Raw genomic sequence first — 19,640 nt, forward strand, 5'->3', positions numbered from 1 at the left:
TCCACAGTGGGCCAAGACCGGCGAGGCGGTCAAACCCCAGACGCGTTTTGAGCTCAGAGTCACTAAATGGGAACCGAACGTGTGACCCCATCAATGGATTGCTCTCAGGACGAGGAGTCCATTGGTGGGGTCACACGTTCGGTCCGCGTCTTGTTCAGCGACTCTGGAGCTCAAAACGCGTCTGGGGTTTGGCCGCCTCACCGGTCTTCTGGCCCACTGTGCGTCCCCTCCCCTCCGCGCCCAGTCGTAGGTCGGCTCGCGGAACTCAAACGGAATGAAGCAGGTCGGGGGCCGAGGCAATGACAGCCAATGGTGCCCTACGGCCCTGCGGTCTAGGCCCGCAGAGCTGGCAAGCTGGCAGAGCTGGCGTAGGCCTCGTCCCGGCTGAGGGTCCCCGCGGTGCAGGCAGGGCAGGGCTGGCGGGGCCGTGGGCTTGTCCGTAGGCTTGGCCGTAGGGCAGGGCGTGGGTGGCGGTGCAGCAGGCCCCGCTGCCAACCTAGCCAACACTCCATCCAGGCGACAGTGCTACCAACCTGACGTGTGGCCGCTGTGCGTTCGGCGGCTGGAAAAGGCGCATCTTGGTCCGCGGCCGGCCTGCGCCAGCCTTAGCTGGCGTTGTTAGGTTGGCACGGCTGCCCTGGTTGTCGGCCCGCGGCGTTGGCGGCCCTGCGAGCGGTCCTGCAGCATCATTCCGTCTCTCTCGCACCCAACGGGACGCCCCACCAGTGCGAGAGAGACGGAGCGACTCTCGGCATGAGGCTGCAGGACGTCCAGGACGTCCAGGACCCCCAGCCTGCCCAGTGAATGTGGCGTGTGGCGCGGTGTGGCGGCACTTGGTCCAGTCCAGTGACACAGTCAGGACGCGTGGGGCACGTCGCGCCGGTCAGGCAGCCAGCCAGCGGGCACCAGCGGGCACCAGCGGGTCAGGGGGTTACCAGTCCGAGGAGCGCAGTGTGTGAGTGCCTCGCGCGTCTGTGTGAGTGGCGACGGCGGTCGGAGTGATTGCCAACGCGAGTGCGTGTGAGTGCCATCAGCGAGACTGTGCACCGGGCGGCTTCGAGTAAGATGTCCTGGATTCGACCCGCAGGGAGTGCACAGTGGATTTGCCAGAAGACCGGCGCAGGCCACCAAAACTCTAGACGCGTTTTGAGCTCCAGAGTCGCTAAACAGAACTCTGAACGTGTGACCCACCAAGAGATTTCTTGCTCCCAGAGCAATCCATTGGTGAGGTCACACGGTCTGTTCGAGTCCCATTTAGCGACTCTGGAGCTCAAAACCCGTCCGGAACTCTGACCGCCTCCACCGGTCCTCTGGCCCACTGTGAAGTGCCTAAGTGGTTAAGTCAGTGGTGAAGCATTTGCCTAAACTGGCTGTAATGTGATGTCATATACTTATTTTGGACTCGTTCACTGTTCGAACTCTGCTAGGGCTAGAGCGCTGTCTCGAGTCCTGGTCAGGAGTTTTGCGGACAAAACACAGAATCAATTTGCTCCTGAGTTAAATCGCGGGAAAAAAAGCCGGGAAACTGCATGAAAACTGCCGCGTTCCCTCGCCATTTTCCCGAGGTCAACGAACGCACGAAACGGAAGCATAATCAGCAAGTCTGTGCATAAAGAGCCGTGAACCAAATCGACCAATTTCTCTATTACGCGTCGTAGAGAACACTGTTGCCCGCGGCCCCCGCAACCCCCGCCCCTCCGGCCCGTGGCCCCCGCGCCGCTCGGACGCTGAGAGCTCTCGTCTTGTCTGCTTTGCGGAGAACATGATTAACGGGCACTTTCAACGAGGATGGTGGGATATTGAAAACGTTTCCCGCGTCTTAGGTCAGTTGGATTTATTACAGCTCCAGTCGGTTGTCCAGGCGCAGTGGGCCAGAAGACCGGCGCCGGCGGCCAAAACTCCACACGCGTTTTGATTTCCGAAGTCGCTAAACAGGACTCGAACCGAACGTGTGACCCCCACCAATGGATTCCTCGTTCGGAGAGCAATCCATTGGTGGGGTCACACGTTCGGTTCAAGTCCCATTTAGCGACTCTGGAGCTCAAAACGCGTCCGGGATTTGTGCCGTGCCGCCTCCACTGATCTACTAGCCCACTGTGCAAGGGTTGTCCATTTTTCTCAGAATTTTTTTGTGAGTGCGCTAGCTGCTGGTGGTCACTTGATAGACTCGGAGGCACGGGCTCGGTCTTCATTACCTCCTGCGCGCTTCAGCAGCCCGCTTGCGCTGCTTGCGTAAGGATGGCCCGGCTCGGGTGACAGTGTGGGCACCGCACACCGCGCCTGCACCCGTGCTGCATTTCAGTTGCTGCCAACGAAGACGCGGGCTGTGAATGACTGACTGACCGACCGTGTCGCACTGCGCGGTGTTGCCAAGGGGTGTGGTGTGGTGCGCCTACCAGTGTGGCACCGTCCTGACACCCGTCCGCGCGCGTCCGCGCCTCAAGGCGCAGCGTGACGTAACAACTCGTGGAGTAAGGACAGCTGGTAGCCCTGGAAGGGTGGCAGCCCAGCGCACAGTTGTTGGCAGGCGGCCACAACTCCAGACGCGTTTTGAGCTCCAGAGTCGCTAAACAGGACTCGAACCGAACGTGTGACCCCACTAATGGATTCCTCGTTCGGGGAGCAATCCATTGGTGGGGTCACACGTTCGGTTCGAGTCCCATTCAGCGACTCTGGAGCTCAAAACGCGTCTGGGGTTTGGCCGCCTCCACCGGTCTTCCGGACCACTGTCCAGCGGCCAGCAGGGTGGCCTACCTCAGCCTGATGGCTATTGCTGGCCGCCCGCCGCGTTGTGTCGCCTACTTATTGATCGGACTGTCCCATCGGGGCCGCCCTGGTGGGCTATGCCCTGGACGCACATGATGATGGATCTCTTCCTACCGCCAACTCCCCCAGACAGGCCGCGCTAGCCGCGCCTTGCAGTGCTGGCCGCGCATAGTGCTGACGGGTTCCGCGTGGATTGATAATTGCCATTGTCGCGAGCAGATTGATCCCGGACACTGTCGCTCCGTCTCTCTCGCACTGGAGGAGCGCTACGCAGGGGTGCGAGAGAGACAGGGAAGGGTGACGCTCGCACTGGTCAGCCAATCAGCGCACCGCCTTTACTCTCTGGTCGCTCCTCTGAGTCGATCTCGATCCATCTCTGCCAGTCGATGAGTCGAAACCGCTGGTTGTGCTCGCCTATCCGTCTATCCGTTCGCGCCGCGCCGCGCCGCCCCCTCCCAGGAAGAGTGTCGTCAGGGCAGGCGGGCAGGGCCGGGCAGGGCCGGGCAGGCCTAGTATAGCGCTGGCCTTGGGGGCTGGTGCGCGCGCCGACCAGAAAGGCCGGACAATTTTAAATTTCCCGCCATCTCCTTCTTGACACGGCACGACACTTCGGAGCGCTCGCCGGCCCTCGAGCTTTCAGCCACCTTGATGCCGCCGAGGCCAGCAGACTGATTCCGAGAAATGTTTTCGTCGCTCTGTCTCTCTCGGACCCGAACGGGGCGCCCCACGAGAGCGACAGAGACAGCGCGGTGAAAACGACTATGGAGAACCTAAACGGAAGTTCCGTGCATTTTCCGAACTCAATTTTCTGTACTTTTCCGTACTAGAGAACGAATTTTTATTTTCACGGTGTATACCGTTGTGCGTTACGTCGACATGTAAAAAAAGAACAGCTACGTCGAGTGAAGTTTCTCATAGCCGGGCGGGAATTTTTTTTTGGCGCCCACAGGGAGGAGGTGAGATGCGAAGGCGGTGCCGTTGAGAAGCGACGCGTCCACATTACTTCCGGTCAGCCACTTCCGCCATGAACGCGCTCCACGCCTACGCCGCCTGCGTCCTCTTCGCCGCCGCTTCCGGTAAGATAAGTTACCTTGCCGATCGGGCAATGCAAATTTTCCTACACCTTTTCCCAATATATTTTATTTTGTCCATTCTCCATTTAATCAACTTATTTAAACATTAAAATTGTTGTTTTTGTTTGCAGCCACCGGCTTCCTGAACGGCGAGGAGGAGGGCCCCGTCAAGCTGAAGGCGACCGTGGGCGACTCGGTGGTGTTCAACTGCCGGCTCGAGTTCCCCAACGACCTCCCCATCCCCTACATCATGCACTGGAACAAGGGGGTGAGTGCAGTCAGTCACAGCGCGGGGCACAGTGGGCTAGAAGGCCGGTGGGGTCAAACGTTCGGTTGGAGTCCTGTTTAGCGACTCTGGAGCTCAAAACGCGTCTTGAGTTTTGGCCGCCTCCACCGGTCTTCTGGCCCACTGTGATGAGTAGCAGGTCTCTGACCCCGCGCCCACTAGCTCTCTGTGACCAATCACCAAACCCTCGCCGTGATCGAAATGTCACGAAGGGCTCCACTTTCGTCTCATTGTGTTTTCAAAATGATTTTTTTTTCGTTTTTTTTTCTTGCTTTTCTGCGTCACTCTGCGTGCCCGATTTGCCCCAACTGCCCCCGATGTGTGCCACTGTGCGGCACAATGCACAACGCATTCCGCTACAACGATGCAACACTGGGCCGTTCGGGACGATTGAACGCGTATGCAGTGCAGTGCGATTGTCGCAGCTAAACGCGTCCGACACGCCACGACCAGCGGGACTGTCTCTGTCGCTCTCGCACCCGTGCGGCGTGCACCAGGGGTGCGAGAGAGACACAGCCGTGCCGCCTGGTAGCGCCTGGTAGCGCCTGCCCAGTCCGCCCGCGCCATCCCGTGTGGCCCGAGACCTGGTAAAGATGGTGTTATTTCGGCGTTCTTCGGACTCCAAATGTACTTTAAATTAACACCAAAAGGACACCATAGAAGCACGCTAAAATAACTCCATAATTACATCAAATGCATTTGGTGTCAACGCGGCGTTATTATGGAGTTTTTTTAGTGTAAAAAGGCTCGTTTTTTCACCAAAAGAACGCCATAATAATACCAAAGCAGAGGACAGCCATAGAGAAAAATGACAAAAGAGAGACGGCAGGTGTTGCTCCCCAGATCTGCGACACGGCAGTTTCGTGCGGAACCGCTTGGCCAGAGCGACTCCGAGAAGATGAGCCGCACGGCAGCTATATGTCGTGCGTTGTGCCGCGCTCGGACTTAGCCCGAATCCCCGCGGCTGGAGCCCAATCTTGTTTCTATAAACATGAACTCGTACAGTGTAGCAGACCATTACAGGTTCCGTCATGTTTATAGAAACAAGATTGGGCTCCAGTTCTATGTTCTATAAACATGACAGGACCTGTAATGGTCTGCTACACTGTACGAGTTCATGTTTATAGAAACAAGATTGAGCTCCAGCCGCGGGGATTCGGGCTAAGTGCGAGCGCGGCACAACGCACGACATATAGCTGCCGTGCGGCTCGTCCTCCCGGACTCGCTCTGGCCAAGCGGTTCCGCACGAAACTTCCGAGTCGCAGATCTGGGGATCAACACCTGCCGTCTCTCTTTTGTCATTTTTCTCTATGGCTGTCCTCTGCTTTGGTATTATTATGGCGTTCTTTTGGTGAAAAAACGAGCCTTTTTACACTAAAAAAAACTCCATAATAACGCCGCGTTGACACCAAATGCATTCGATGTAATTATGGAGTTATTTTAGCGTGCTTTTATGGTGTCCTTTTGGTGTTAATTTGAAGTACATTTGGAGTCCGAAGAACGCCAAAATAACACCATCTTTACCAGGTCTCGGGCCACACGGGATGCTGCCTGCGGCTGCCCGCCTCCAACTCGCTCCAACTCGGCCCGCTGCTGCCTGAATAAATAAATTGGCCTGCAGGGGGAGGGGGAGGGGGGATGGCAAGAGCGCCAACGCGGCGTGGAGCGAAAGGTAAGAAGGGCCGCGTGGCACAAGGGCCATCCTTTCTGCAGCTGCAAGTCTTTCCGCCAATGCGTTTTCGCGCCAAAAGTTTTCTCGCCATAGGTTTGCCCGCCATCTTTCCGCGCCATGGGTTTTGGCGGCACGTTTTCGCGCCCTATTTCCCCGCCACAGGTTTTGGCGGCACGTTTTCGCGTCCTTTTTCCCCGCCACAGGTTTTGGCGGCACGTTTTCGCGCCCTTTTTCCGGCCACAGGTTTTGGCGGCACGTTTTCGCGCCCTATTTCCCCGCCACAGGTTTTGGCGGCACGTTTTCGCGCCTTATTTCCGCGCCACAGGTTTTGGCGGCACGTTTTCGCGCCCTTTTTCCCCGCCACAGGTTTTGGCGGCACGTTTTCGCGCCTTATTTCCGCGCCACAGGTTTTGGCGGCACGTTTCCGCGCCCTTTTTCCCCGCCACAGGTTTTGGCGGCACGTTTTCGATACCTCGCCCGGTAATTAGCGCCGCCATGCACTCCACGGCTCGTCTGCCAGGCCGGACTCATTGCATCGGTGTGCTGCGGTCGCTGACGGCCCCGCCCATCCCCTGCACTGCAGAATCACCTCGTCGCTCTGTCTCTCTCGCACTCGCGGCTCAACCCGAAGGTGGCCGGGGTGCGCGCGAGAGAGAGACAGAGCAACGTCAGTGACTCTTCGGAAGAGGCCGGCTGGCTGCACCCAGTGGTCCGTGACTCCGTGACGCGCCGCGACGCCGGCCACGCCCCGGCCGGCCCCGCGCCGACCATCCGGCTGCCGCCAAAAAACATTTTCACGTGGAAGCTGCTGGGACCTACTCACACTCTGCACCACCCACCCACACCCACACACACACTCACACACACGCAGACGCACTGGATGAAGCAAGTGATTGGCGGGACGGAGTGCGCCCGGTTTCGAGTCTTCCCCGAGTGGCGCGTGCCGCCCCCCGTCCCCCCCTCTCCCCGGCGGCTAAATGGGAGTTTTGATCCGCTCCTGCCCACATCCTGCACTGTCAGCGACACTGTCAGTGACGCCGTCAGTGACAGGCGACTTAATGCAAGCCGTGCAACGTTGACTTGTCGTCCGCGGGCGTGGCGCGGCGGCGTGGCGCGGCTGTGAGGCGAGGCGAGACACGAGGGCACGAGCCGAGGGCACAGACACGCCTTCTCATCATTTTTCAAAACGACCATCATGTTATTCTGGTGGATTATTGTTTTTTGACCCGTATGCGGGCAGCCCGTCTTTTTTCGTCCTCACGCCCTGCAGGCCCTGCTGGCTGCTGCGTGTTGGTGGCGGCGGTGAGGACGAAACAGGACGAGCAAGGCGCCTCGCGGGTGGGAGCGACGGACCGTTGCACAGTGGATTTGCCTTGCCGGTGGAGGCGGTCAAAACCCCGGACGCGTTTTGAGCTCCAGAGTCGCTAAATGGGAATCGAACCGATCGTGCGACCCCCACCAATGGATTGCTAGTTCGGAGAGGAATCCATTGGTGGGGTCACGGGTCACGAGATGGCATCATTGGGTCACACGTTCGGTTCGAGTCCTGTTTAGCGACTCTGCTCTGGAGCTCAAAACGCGTCTGGTGTTAGCCGCCGGCGCCGGTCTCCTGACCCACTGTGCATCGCCACGCCACCCTCGGCACTGAAGGGAGCCTCTCGCGGCGACGGTTCAAAGAATCTTCTTGTCGCTGTCTCTCTCGCCCTACCCTGCACAACGCCCCACGCCCCGTGAGTGCGAGAGCGGCGGCCTGGAGCCTCCATGGAGGGCCGTCGGCACGTCACGCCAGTGCAGTGCTGCAGCGGCGTGCAGCGGCCGCAGCCACGAACGTAGTTAGTTTGATGATGACAACGACGGCCAGCCGGCCGCGCCACGCCACGCGCGCAGCCCCCCACGCCACGCCACGCCACGACGCCAGCCGGCCGCCCCCCACGCCACGCCGCGCCACGCCACGCCACGCCACGCCACGCCACGCCACGCCACGCCACGCCACGCCACGCCCGCCACGCCACGCCACGCCACGCCACGCCCGCACGCCACGCCAGCCGGCCACGCCACGCCACGCCCGCCACGCCGCGCCACGCCACGCCACGCCACGCCACGCCGCCCGCCACGCCGCGCCACGCCACGCCACCCCCACGCCGCGCCACGCCGCACGCCACGCCGCCGCGCGCGCCACGCCACGCACGCCACGCCACGCCCCGCACGCAGCCACCACCCATGCGGCCGCGCCCGCCTAGCCCCGCGCGAGGGAACCACTTCATGAGCCTTGCCGCTGCCCGGCGAGGCTCGCGACCCCGCCGCCCCAGCACAAACTATGTTGTCACTGGCAGGGTTTCGATTACCGGTCCAGACGGTCTGTTCCTTCAATCCTTTTCGCAGGGCTGCAGACTGATTCTGTGAATCGTCTTCATCGCTCTGTCTCTCTCGCACTCATGGGGCGTTCCGTTTAGGTGCGAGCGAAACCGAGCGACGAAAACGACTGTCGGAATGAGTCTGCTGGCCGCGGGCCGGCCGGGGCTCGCGTGCTGCTCCTGGTCCTAGGCCAGTCCTAGGCGAGGCCGAGCTAGCCGAGCGGCAGGCCCTCATCGCGCTGCCCTTCGCGGCCCACGACTTCCGGTCTGAGCGGCGGGGGGTCTCAGGGTGTTTCCACACATGTCGCATCTCAAGCAGCCAAGCCGTGGCCGACCGGGCATAAGTGGTCGCTAATACAAATTGCACGACTTTGCCGCGTTCGAGAGTCCGAGCACAGCCTCGCCGTTCGCAAATAGAGTATTGTCATTTCAAAAGAATAATAATGGCTTTGAAAATGTTCGCAGGGCAGCACGGTGTTCTCGTGGGCGGACGGCCAGCTGTCCGCCGAGGACCCCTACAAGGGCCGCGTCTCGCCGGCGCACGACGGCGTGCTGCCCGGCGTGGCGGGCTCCGGCGTCGGCGCCATCAACCTCACCAGCATCCGCGAGTCGGACAAGGGCTGGTACGAGTGCCGCGTGCACTTCCCCAACCGGACGCCCAGCACGCGCCTCAACGGCACCTGGTTCTTCCTCGACGTGGACGGTCAGTTTCATTTCGATAACGGCAAGGGAAATTGGAAATATGTTAATATTTTGAAAAATTGTAAAAATGTTGAAACTGACACATGACTGTTGGATTGTGAAAATGGTTCACATGTTAACAAACGGTGGATCACTTACCTTGTCCTGCTGATGAACAGTGGGCCAGAAGACCGGTGGAGGCGATCAAAACTCTAGACGCGTTTTGAGCTCCAGAGTCGCTAAACAGGACTCGAACCGAGCGTGTGACCCGGTGTGACCCCACCAATGGATTCCTCGTTCGGAGAGCAATCCATTGGAGGGGTCACACGTTCGGTTCGAGCCCTGTTCAGCGACTCGGGAGGTCAAAACGCGTCTAGAGTTTCGGCCGCCTCCACCGGTCTTCTGGCCCACTGTAACGGCGAAAACGGCCTGCAGGCGGCACCCTGCTCGCCACGCCGCCCATCAACGTCACCACGCTGGAGGGCCAGACGGCGCACTTCTCGTGCATCACCAAGGACCGCAACAACCGCGTGACGTGGTACAAGGACGGCACGCCCATCTCCGACATCGTGGAGCTGCGGCAGCGCTCCTTCGTCTCGGACGACGGCTCGCTCACCATCGCGCCCACCGCCATGGGGGACCCCGGCGAGTACATGTGCGAGGTCTCGGACGGCTCCATGCGCCAGCAGGCATCGGCGCACCTGGACGTGCAGTGTAAGCAAAACATAGGCAGTAAGCAATGGTGAATAGGAAGTAGGGAATGGCAAAAAAGCAATTATAGCAAATAAGCAATGGGCAGTAGGCAATGTCATACAGGCAATGCCAAATAATCAGTGACCAGTAGGCAATGTCATACAGGCAATGCCAAATAATCAATGACCAGTTGGCAATGTCATACAGGCAATGCCAAATAATCAATGAATTGTAAGGCAATAGGCAATATCAAATAAGCAAATGACCAGTAGGCAGCAATGTGCATTGGGCAATGGGCATTAGGTGGCTAATCGTGCGCGCTCTCGCTTGCTCGCCGCAGACAAGGCCAAGGTGATGTACTCGCCGCGCGAGATGCAGCTGCCGTTCGGGCGGTCCGCCACGCTGGACTGCCACTTCCGCGCCAACCCGCCGCTCACCAGCCTGCGCTGGGAGAAGGACGGCTTCCTGTTCGACCCCTACAACGTGCAGGGCGTCTTCTACCGCCGCAACGGCTCGCTGTTCTTCAGCAAGGTGGACGAGACGCACCGCGGCCGCTACACGTGCACGCCGTTCAACGACCTGGGCACCGAGGGCCCGTCGCCCGTCATCGACGTGCGCGTGCAGCGCCCGCCCGTCTTCACCATCAAGCCGCACAACATGTACCTGCGCCGCACCGGCGACAGCGTGGCCATGCCCTGCGACGCCGTCAACGGCGGCGACACGGAGCGCCCGCTCATCGTCTGGTTCAAGGTTCAAATCCCGCCAGGGGCGCCACTGTTTTTTTTTTTTGTTTTTTTTTTTAGGATTTGCTTTGTTTTGCCTTGTTGTCCCACTGCTGCCACCGTGGTTCCTACCAGAGTAAGCGCATGGAACACTGATTGGGAGAGTCTTTTTCGTCGCCCCGTCTCCCTCGCACTCATGGGGCGTTCCGTACAGATGCGAGAGAAACAGAGCGACGAGAACGACTCTCGGAATCAGTCCGCAGCACAAGCCACAGCTGCTGGCCGTGGAGACGGCGACGATGTGGGGGAGGGGACCCATATGTCTGCATCGGCTTGATGGCCTAGAGCGGCGAGACGGTGCTCATTGGGCCAGCAGACCGGTGGAGGCGGTCAAAATCCCGGACGCGTTATGAGCTCCAGAGTCGCTAAGTGGAACTCGAACCGAACGTGTGACCCCACCAATGGATTCCTCGTTCGGTGGGCTCATCAGTGGGATCACACGTTTGGTTCGAGTCCCATTTAGCGAACTTCGATCTCAATACTCGTCCGGGAATTTGACCACCCCCTCCGATCTTCTAGCCCACTGTGCGTCCAGTGTACAGATTTTCTAAAAAAAAATGCTTTGTTTTTGTTTGCAGAAAGACGGGACACCGCTGCCGAGGTCGCGGATCACGATGGAGGGCGGCAACCTGACGCTGGTGGACATCGTGGAGGACGACCGCGGCATGTACCAGGTGCGCCAACAACAACAACAAATAGGACGACGACTGCGACACTGCGACAACTACACTACTGTTTTGGGCATTTCAAAATAACGTTTCAAAAACATTTCCCCAGTGCGTGGCGAGTAACGGCGCGGCCACCATCTCCGTGGAGACGGAGCTGGTGCTGGAGAACACGGCGCCGAGGCCGCCCTTCAACCTGCGCGCCGTGTCGTCCACCACGTCGGTGACGCTCACCTGGCTGCCCGGCCTGGAGCGGCCCGAGACGCAGCACTCCGTGTGGTGAGCCGGCTTGCTGTCTCTCTCGCACCCGCACGGCCCGCACGGCCCGCACGGCATGCGCTGTGCAGTGCGAGAGAGACAGAGCGACTGACTGTCTGGAATCAGCCGGAGCGCCTGCGAGGTGCGGGGTAGGCACCCCGTCACGCAGCCGTGTGTAGCGGGATGGCCTACGCGCACCTTCGCAGGCGCTCCACAAGTGTCTCTTCCAAATGCACAGTGGGCCAGAAGACCGTGGAGGCGGCCAAAAGTCTAGACGCGTTTCGAGCTGCAGAGTCGCTGAACGGGACTCGAACCGAGCGTGTGACCCCACCACCCTGATGGGAATTTATGGACGACTTTGGATGTCGTATTCTTGACGTCCAGGGACATCCAGGATGTTCCAATGACATCCACGGATATCCGGAATGTTTCATTCTGGAAGTCCCTGGATGTCAGCTCCTCACATCCAAACAGGTCCAACCACATCCACCGACATCCAAGCGACATCCAAACGTCATCCATTCACATCCAACGACGTTCCCTGACAGCCCAGCCACATCCATTCAGATCCACCGACATCCATATCCAGTAACGACCTCCACTGTCATCCGTTTGCATCCACCTGCATCCATTCTCATCCATCGGCATCCATCGACATCCATTCACATCCTCTCTCATCCAATCACATCCAAATGACACCCATTCTCATCCATCGACATCCGTTCACATCCAAATGACATCCATTCTCTTCCAACATCATCCATTTACCTCCATATGACATCCATTCTCATCCATCGTCATCCATTCACATCCAAACGACATCTGTGCTCTTCCACCTACATCCATTAACATCCAAAAGACATCCATTCTCATCCAAAGACATCCAATGGACATCCATTCTCACCAACCGTCATCCATTATCATCCATATGACATCCATTCTCATCCACCAACATCCACTCACATCCAAATGACATCCATTCTCATACACCGTCATCCATCATTAACGTCCATATGACGCCTAATCTCATCCATCGTCATCCATTAACTTCCATATGACATCCATTCTCGTCCATCGACATCCATTCACATCCAAATGGTCCTGTGGAGGAGCTCCCAAAGGAAGTTTCTAAACCTAAACGACCGTTGGGCGCAAAGGCCGAAAGGACCAAGTATGGTGAATGATCGCAAAAATGTCCTACAGCCTACTTAAAACATCAACCAACACTGTAACCGAGAACGAACAACGGAACGTTGAGCACAGCGCCATCTGGCGGCGGCTCCATGAACCTCATCCTCACACTACGAATGTTCGGGCGCTCACATCACCGACATACATTCTCAACGACCGTCATCCATTTACATCCATCGTCACCCACATGCATCCAAATGCCATCTCTTTGCATCCCAGCAACAACCAGGCACATCCCAGCGACATCCATTCAGATCCAAGTGACTTCTATTCGAATCCAAGTTACTTCCATTCACATTCATCGCCATCCACTCACATCCAAACGACATCCCTACTATTAGAGTCACATCCAAATGACATCCATTTTCATCCATTCACATCCAAATGACATCCATTTTCATCCATTCACATCCTAATGACATCCATTCTCATCCATTCACATCCAAATGACATCCATTCACATCCATTCTCATCCATTCACATCCAAATGACATCCATTCACATCCATTCTCATCCATTCACATCCAAATGACATCCATTCACATCCATTCTCATCCATTCACATCCAAATGACATCCATTCACATCCATTCTCATCCATTCACATCCAAATGACATCCATTCACATCCATTCTCATCCATTCACATCCAAATGACATCCATTCACATCCAAATGGCATCCAAGTGACGGATGTTATTTGGATGAGAATGGGTGTCATTTGGATAAAAAGGGATGACGGTGGATAAAATTGGATGTCATTTGGGTATGAATGGATGTCAATGGATGTCATTTGGACGTGAATGGATGAAAATGGATGTCATTTGGATGTGAATGGATGTGAATGGATGAAAATGGATGTCATTTGGATGTGAATGGATGACAATGGATGTGAATGGATGTCATTTGGATGTGAATGGATGTCAATGGATGTCATTTGGATGTGAATGGATGACAATGGATGTCATTTGGATGTGAATGGATGTGAATGGATGTCATTCGGATCGAATAGAGGTCATTTGGATGTGAATGGAGGTCATTTGGATGTGATTGGACGAAAATGGATGTGATTTGGATGTGAATGGATGTAAATGGAGAAAAATGGATGTCATTTGGACGTGAATGTTTGTCGTTTGGATGTGAATGGATGATGGTGGATGGGAATGGATGTCAGGTTTTTGGTCGTGGCTGAATGTCGGTGGATGCAAAAGGATGTCGTTTGGAAGTAAAGCCCAGATGTCGTTGGAGACGAGCGGATGTCCCACGGAAGTCAGTGGATATCCTTGGACGTTTGTGGATGTGGCTGGGAAGGCAGTGGATGTCGTTGGATGAGGTTGGATGAGATTGGATGTGGCTGCGTAGTAGGTGGATGTCGTTCGACGTAAGTGGAAGTTTCTGGAAGTTGGTGGAAGTCATTGGACGTGCGTGAATGTGGATGAGTAGACAGTGGATGTCGTTGGATGAGAATGGATGTGGCGGGGAAGGTGTGGATGTGGATGGACGTGAGTGGATGTCACTCGGAAGTCAGTGGATGTCTTTGGACGTGTGTGGATGTGGTAAGGAAGCTAGTGGATGTCCATGGACGAGAATGGATGTGGCCGGGAGGTGGGCGGATGTCGTTGGACGTGAGTGGATGTCGCCCGGAAGTCAGTGGAGATGTATGGACGATTATGGATGTGACTGGATGTCAGTGGATGAAAATGGAGGGAAATGGATGAATTTGGATGTCTATGGAAGAAAATGGACGACTTTGGATGTGAAATCCGATCTCCAACCACATCCAAGTTCTACCAGGGCAATGGATTGCTCCCCGAACGAGGAATCCATTGGTGGAGGGGCGTGGAGGGGTCACACCCCTGGTAGAACTTGGATGTGGTTGGAGATCGGATTTCACATCCAAAGTCGTCCATTTTCTTCCATAGACATCCAAATTCATCCATTTCCCTCCATTTTCATCCACTGACATCCAGTCACATCCATAATCGTCCATACATCTCCACTGACTTCCGGGCGACATCCACTCACGTCCAACGACATCCGCCCACCTCCCGGCCACATCCATTCTCGTCCATGGACATCCACTAGCTTCCTTACCACATCCACACACGTCCAAAGACATCCACTGACTTCCGAGTGACATCCACTCACGTCCATCCACATCCACACCTTCCCCGCCACATCCATTCTCATCCAACGACATCCACTGTCTACTCATCCACATTCACGCACGTCCAATGACTTCCACCAACTTCCAGAAACTTCCACTTACGTCGAACGACATCCACCTACTACGCAGCCACATCCAATCTCATCCAACCTCATCCAACGACATCCACTGCCTTCCCAGCCACATCCACAAACGTCCAAGGATATCCACTGACTTCCGTGGGACATCCGCTCGTCTCCAACGACATCTGGGCTTTACTTCCAAACGACATCCTTTTGCATCCACCGACATTCAGCCACGACCAAAAACCTGACATCCATTCCCATCCACCATCATCCATTCACATCCAAACGACAAACATTCACGTCCAAATGACATCCATTTTTCTCCATTTACATCCATTCACATCCAAATCACATCCATTTTCGTCCAATCACATCCAAATGACCTCCATTCACATCCAAATGACCTCTATTCGATCCGAATGACATCCATTCACATCCATTCACATCCAAATGACATCCATTGTCATCCATTCACATCCAAATGACATCCATTGACATCCATTCACATCCAAATGACATCCATTCACATCCATTGTCATCCATTCACATCCAAATGACATCCATTTTCATCCATTCACATCCATTCACATCCAAATGACATCCATTTTCATCCATTCACGTCCAAATGACATCCATTGACATCCATTCATACCCAAATGACATCCAATTTTATCCACCGTCATCCCTTTTTATCCAAATGACACCCATTCTCATCCAAATAACATCCGTCACTTGGATGCCATTTGGATGTGAATGGATGTCATTTGGATGTGAATGGATGAGAATGGATGTGAATGGATGTCATTTGGATGTGAATGGATGAGAATGGATGTGAATGGATGTCATTTGGATGTGAATGGATGAGAATGGATGTGAATGGATGTCATTTGGATGTGAATGGATGAGAATGGATGTGAATGGATGTCATTTGGATGTGAATGGATGAGAATGGATGTGAATGGATGTCATTTGGATGTGAATGGATGAGAATGGATGTCATTAGGATGTGAATGGATGAAAATGGATGTCATTTGGATGTGAATGGATGAAAATGGATGTCATTTGGATGTGACTCTAATAGTAGGGATGTCGTTTGGATGTGAGTGGATGGCGATGAATGTGAATGGAAGTAACTTGGATTCGAATAGAAGTCACTTGGATCTGAATGGATGTCGCTGGGATGTGCCTGGTTGTTGCTGGGATGCAAAGAGATGGCATTTGGATGCATGTGGGTGACGATGGATGTAAATGGATGACGGTCGTTGAGAATGTATGTCGGTGATGTGAGCGCCCGAACATTCGTAGTGTGAGGATGAGGTTCATGGAGCCGCCGCCAGATGGCGCTGTGCTCAACGTTCCGTTGTTCGTTCTCGGTTACAGTGTTGGTTGATGTTTTAAGTAGGCTGTAGGACATTTTTGCGATCATTCACCATACTTGGTCCTTTCGGCCTTTGCGCCCAACGGTCGTTTAGGTTTAGAAACTTCCTTTGGGAGCTCCTCCACAGGACCATTTGGATGTGAATGGATGTCGATGGACGAGAATGGATGTCATATGGAAGTTAATGGATGACGATGGATGAGATTAGGCGTCATATGGACGTTAATGATGGATGACGGTGTATGAGAATGGATGTCATTTGGATGTGAGTGGATGTTGGTGGATGAGAATGGATGTCATATGGATGATAATGGATGACGGTTGGTGAGAATGGATGTCCATTGGATGTCTTTGGATGAGAATGGATGTCTTTTGGATGTTAATGGATGTAGGTGGAAGAGCACAGATGTCGTTTGGATGTGAATGGATGACGATGGATGAGAATGGATGTCATATGGAGGTAAATGGATGATGTTGGAAGAGAATGGATGTCATTTGGATGTGAACGGATGTCGATGGATGAGAATGGGTGTCATTTGGATGTGATTGGATGAGAGAGGATGTGAATGGATGTCGATGGATGCCGATGGATGAGAATGGATGCAGGTGGATGCAAACGGATGACAGTGGAGGTCGTTACTGGATATGGATGTCGGTGGATCTGAATGGATGTGGCTGGGCTGTCAGGGAACGTCGTTGGATGTGAATGGATGACGTTTGGATGTCGCTTGGATGTCGGTGGATGTGGTTGGACCTGTTTGGATGTGAGGAGCTGACATCCAGGGACTTCCAGAATGAAACATTCCGGATATCCGTGGATGTCATTGGAACATCCTGGATGTCCCTGGACGTCAAGAATACGACATCCAAAGTCGTCCATAAATTCCCATCAGGGACGTTGGGTTCGAGACCCATTTAGCGACTCTGGAGCTCAAAACGCATCCAGGGTTTTGGCCGCCTCCACCGGTCTCCCGGCGCACTGTGCGCCGGGGTGCAGCCTCCCAAGTCCAAAGAGCGCCTGCGGGTCGCAGCGTAGGCAACCCGCCACGCAGCCGTGTGCAGCGGGTTGGCCTACGCGTACCTTCACAGGCGCTCCACAGCGGACTCTCCCGAGGGTCGCGCAGGACCCAGGTGACACCGGATTTCTCGAGTGGTTGCCCCCGCGGTGCATACCGACAGGGCCCGCATGCTGGCTCCACCCCGGCTCGGCCCGGGCTCGGCCTGTGCATGCGCGGTGCATGCATGGTGCATGGCTACATTGCCGACGACTTGTGTTGTAGGTTTCGCATTTCGGACTCACCGCAGTGGCACGTGCTACCCGACGCCAGTGAGCTGGACCTGAGCGCGCCGTGAGTGCAGCCTCAACAGCCAATCAGAACGCACCGCCCGCCACGGCGACACCGCGCCGGCCAATCACAGCGCACGCGACTGTACTGAAATCGAGTCACTGACCCGTCTCTCGCTGCGCTTGTTCCGCTTGCAGGTCAACTCGAGAGGTCGATTCGACCGACTGGCCCATGCGACCACGTCAAGACGCGCACTTCATTCCCTTCTTCAAGATTCTTTTTAAGGAATGTAAAGTAGGTGCTGGTGTTGGCAGGTACCGGCAGTCCGACACTCCCGAGTGGCGGACGCTGCGCGTCGGCGACACCGGCTCCACCGAGGCCATGGTGTCGGGGCTCAAGTCGGGCCGCGAGTACGAGTTCATGGTGCTGAGCCAGGACGAGCACGGCGACGGCATGTTCAGCAAGGCCATCCGCGTCAAGACGGCCGGTAGGCAACAAGAAGGGAAGCGCACAGTGGGCCAGAAGACCGGTGGCAGCGGCCAAAACTCCAGACGCGTTTTGAGCTCCAGACGTCGCTCAGCAGGACTCGAACAAAACGTGTAACCCCACCAATGGACTCCTCGTTCGGAGAGCAATCCATTGGGGGGTCCGAGGGGGGGTCACACGTTCGGTTCGAGTCCCATTTAGCGACTCTGGAGCTCGAAACGCGTCGGTCCTCTGGCCCACTGTGCAGTGTGGTGGCAAGGCGCCAGTCTAACGCGTCGCTGCCCTGCTTCCAGGCACCAGCACGGTTGAAGAGGTCCCGCACGAGTTCAGGACCTCCATAGGTAAGCCTTGGGGGCGGCCGTGGGCCTGAATCGAGAAAAGATAACAACAAAATTACGATTTTATGTTTGTTGTTTCTTCAGGGTCGTTCCAGCAGATCGGCCCTCCCCGCAACGTAAGCGTGCGCGTCAGCAGCGAGGGCTACCTGGTGCACTGGGACCCGCCCGCCTTCGGCGCCGAGGACCTCAAGCACTACGTGGTGCGGTGGGCGCGCGGCGCGCCGGACTCGGGCTACCTGCCGTCGGGCTCCGACGCCACCGAGGACCTCTCCTACACCAGTGAGCACACCACGCAGTGAAGACCGGTGGAGGCGGTCCAAAATCCCAGACGCGTTTTGAGGTCCAGAGTCGCTAAATGGGACTCGAACCGAACGTGTGACCCCACCAATGGATTGCTCTCCGAACGAGGCACACGCTCGGTTCGAGTACCGTTCAGCGACTCTGGAGCTCAAAACGCGTCTGTTATATTTTTTACACTGTGCCTGTGCCGTGCCCGCAGTCCGCTACCTGGAGGAGGACCGGCTGTACACCATCTTCGTGCTGTCCATCAACGCCAACGACGTGGAGGCCACGTCGCACCCCGTGTCGCTGTACGTGCCGCCCTACCGCTCGCAGCGCGCGCTGTCCGTCGGCATGGCCGTGGGGCTGGGGCTCGTGGCCGTGGCCGTGGCGGCCGCCTGGTACCTCCGCGAGAAGCAGATCCGGCGGCTGCGGGAGCAGGACGAGGACGCCGACGACAGCGCGCCCAGCAGCAACGGCAAGGGCAAGAACTAGGCCGCCCAGTCCCACCCTTTTCCTCTTCCCCGTCCCTTCCCCCTCCTCCCTGTCTCCTTCCTAGCGCCCGCCATTCGGCCCCCCCCTCCCCTCGAACCTCTTCACTGCCTAAACTAAATCAGAGTATACGGCTTCGTGTGTAGTTGTATTTGGTTCTGTTTAACTTTGCGTGTAGGTATAGTTTATACGTTCCTGTGTGTTTTTTTGTATGTCCCTTCCCCCCTCTTCTAATTAATCGTGAATTTCAGTTCGCGGAGAGACTGTGAAATGTAGACTGTGCAGATTAGACGTATTTATTGCAAACTAAGAGACTCATCTACTCGACAAAATTTTCAGCACTTGAAATCAGAACTACAAAGCAAATAATATAGGGTGTAATAACTGAAAAAAAAAATGGTTGTGCTCAAATGTGTTTTTTTTTTCTTCCTAGCGTCATGGTCTGGCCCAACTGAGTAGTCATGAATAGCGGCACTTTAGTTTGTTAGTTCAACTTCGTGTGAATGTGTGTGTACATATGCGAGTGCATGAGTGTCTGCGAGGAATGTGTACTTCATAGGGCAGTAGATGAGGAAATCTTTGGCAATGTCACCAAAGAGATCTATTTTTGTGCATTTATGGACAGTGTAAATTTGCTCCCTGTGAGTACAAGAAGAGCGTTTTGTTTCAATAAAATAATACTAAAATTTGTTTATCGCCCTTCTTTAATGCTTTCAACCGAGCAGGTGTCA

General features: G+C 55.6%; 1 protein-coding gene across 6 annotated transcripts; it reads left to right on the forward strand.

The window, feature by feature from the left end:
• Positions 1 to 748: 748 nt before the first annotated feature.
• LOC117654075 (protein borderless) lies at positions 749 to 19,599 on the forward strand. Of its 6 annotated transcripts, none has more exons than XM_034400230.1 (13): positions 749 to 1,060; positions 3,716 to 3,842; positions 3,971 to 4,107; positions 8,617 to 8,854; positions 9,268 to 9,546; positions 9,866 to 10,275; positions 10,886 to 10,981; positions 11,085 to 11,251; positions 17,309 to 17,377; positions 17,629 to 17,801; positions 18,094 to 18,141; positions 18,223 to 18,417; positions 18,638 to 19,599. In XM_034400230.1, exons 2-13 carry the CDS (start codon positions 3,791 to 3,793, stop codon positions 18,910 to 18,912), a joined length of 2,139 nt encoding a protein of 712 aa, XP_034256121.1. In that variant the 5' UTR covers positions 749 to 1,060; positions 3,716 to 3,790; the 3' UTR covers positions 18,913 to 19,599. The 6 variants fall into 6 exon arrangements, with proteins under 6 accessions (XP_034256121.1, XP_034256122.1, XP_034256124.1 ...); XM_034400231.1 differs by having other exon boundaries at positions 749 to 1,020; XM_034400233.1 differs by having other exon boundaries at positions 749 to 976.
• Positions 19,600 to 19,640: the final 41 nt, after the last annotated feature.

The sequence above is a fragment of the Thrips palmi genome, unplaced genomic scaffold (assembly GCF_012932325.1).
Source record: "Thrips palmi isolate BJ-2018 unplaced genomic scaffold, TpBJ-2018v1 HiC_scaffold_10, whole genome shotgun sequence".
Lineage (NCBI taxonomy): Eukaryota > Metazoa > Arthropoda > Insecta > Thysanoptera > Thripidae > Thrips > Thrips palmi.

Coding starts and splice junctions, on each gene's coding strand:
- LOC117654075 (XM_034400230.1), top strand. CDS start 3,791: ATGAACGCGCTCCACGCCTACGCCGCCTGCGTCCTCTTCGCCGCCGCT. Junction 9,547..9,865: donor GGCGCACCTGGACGTGCAGT/GTAAGCAAAACA, acceptor TGCTCGCCGCAG/ACAAGGCCAAGGTGATGTAC. Junction 17,378..17,628: donor GAGCTGGACCTGAGCGCGCC/GTGAGTGCAGCC, acceptor TGGTGTTGGCAG/GTACCGGCAGTCCGACACTC.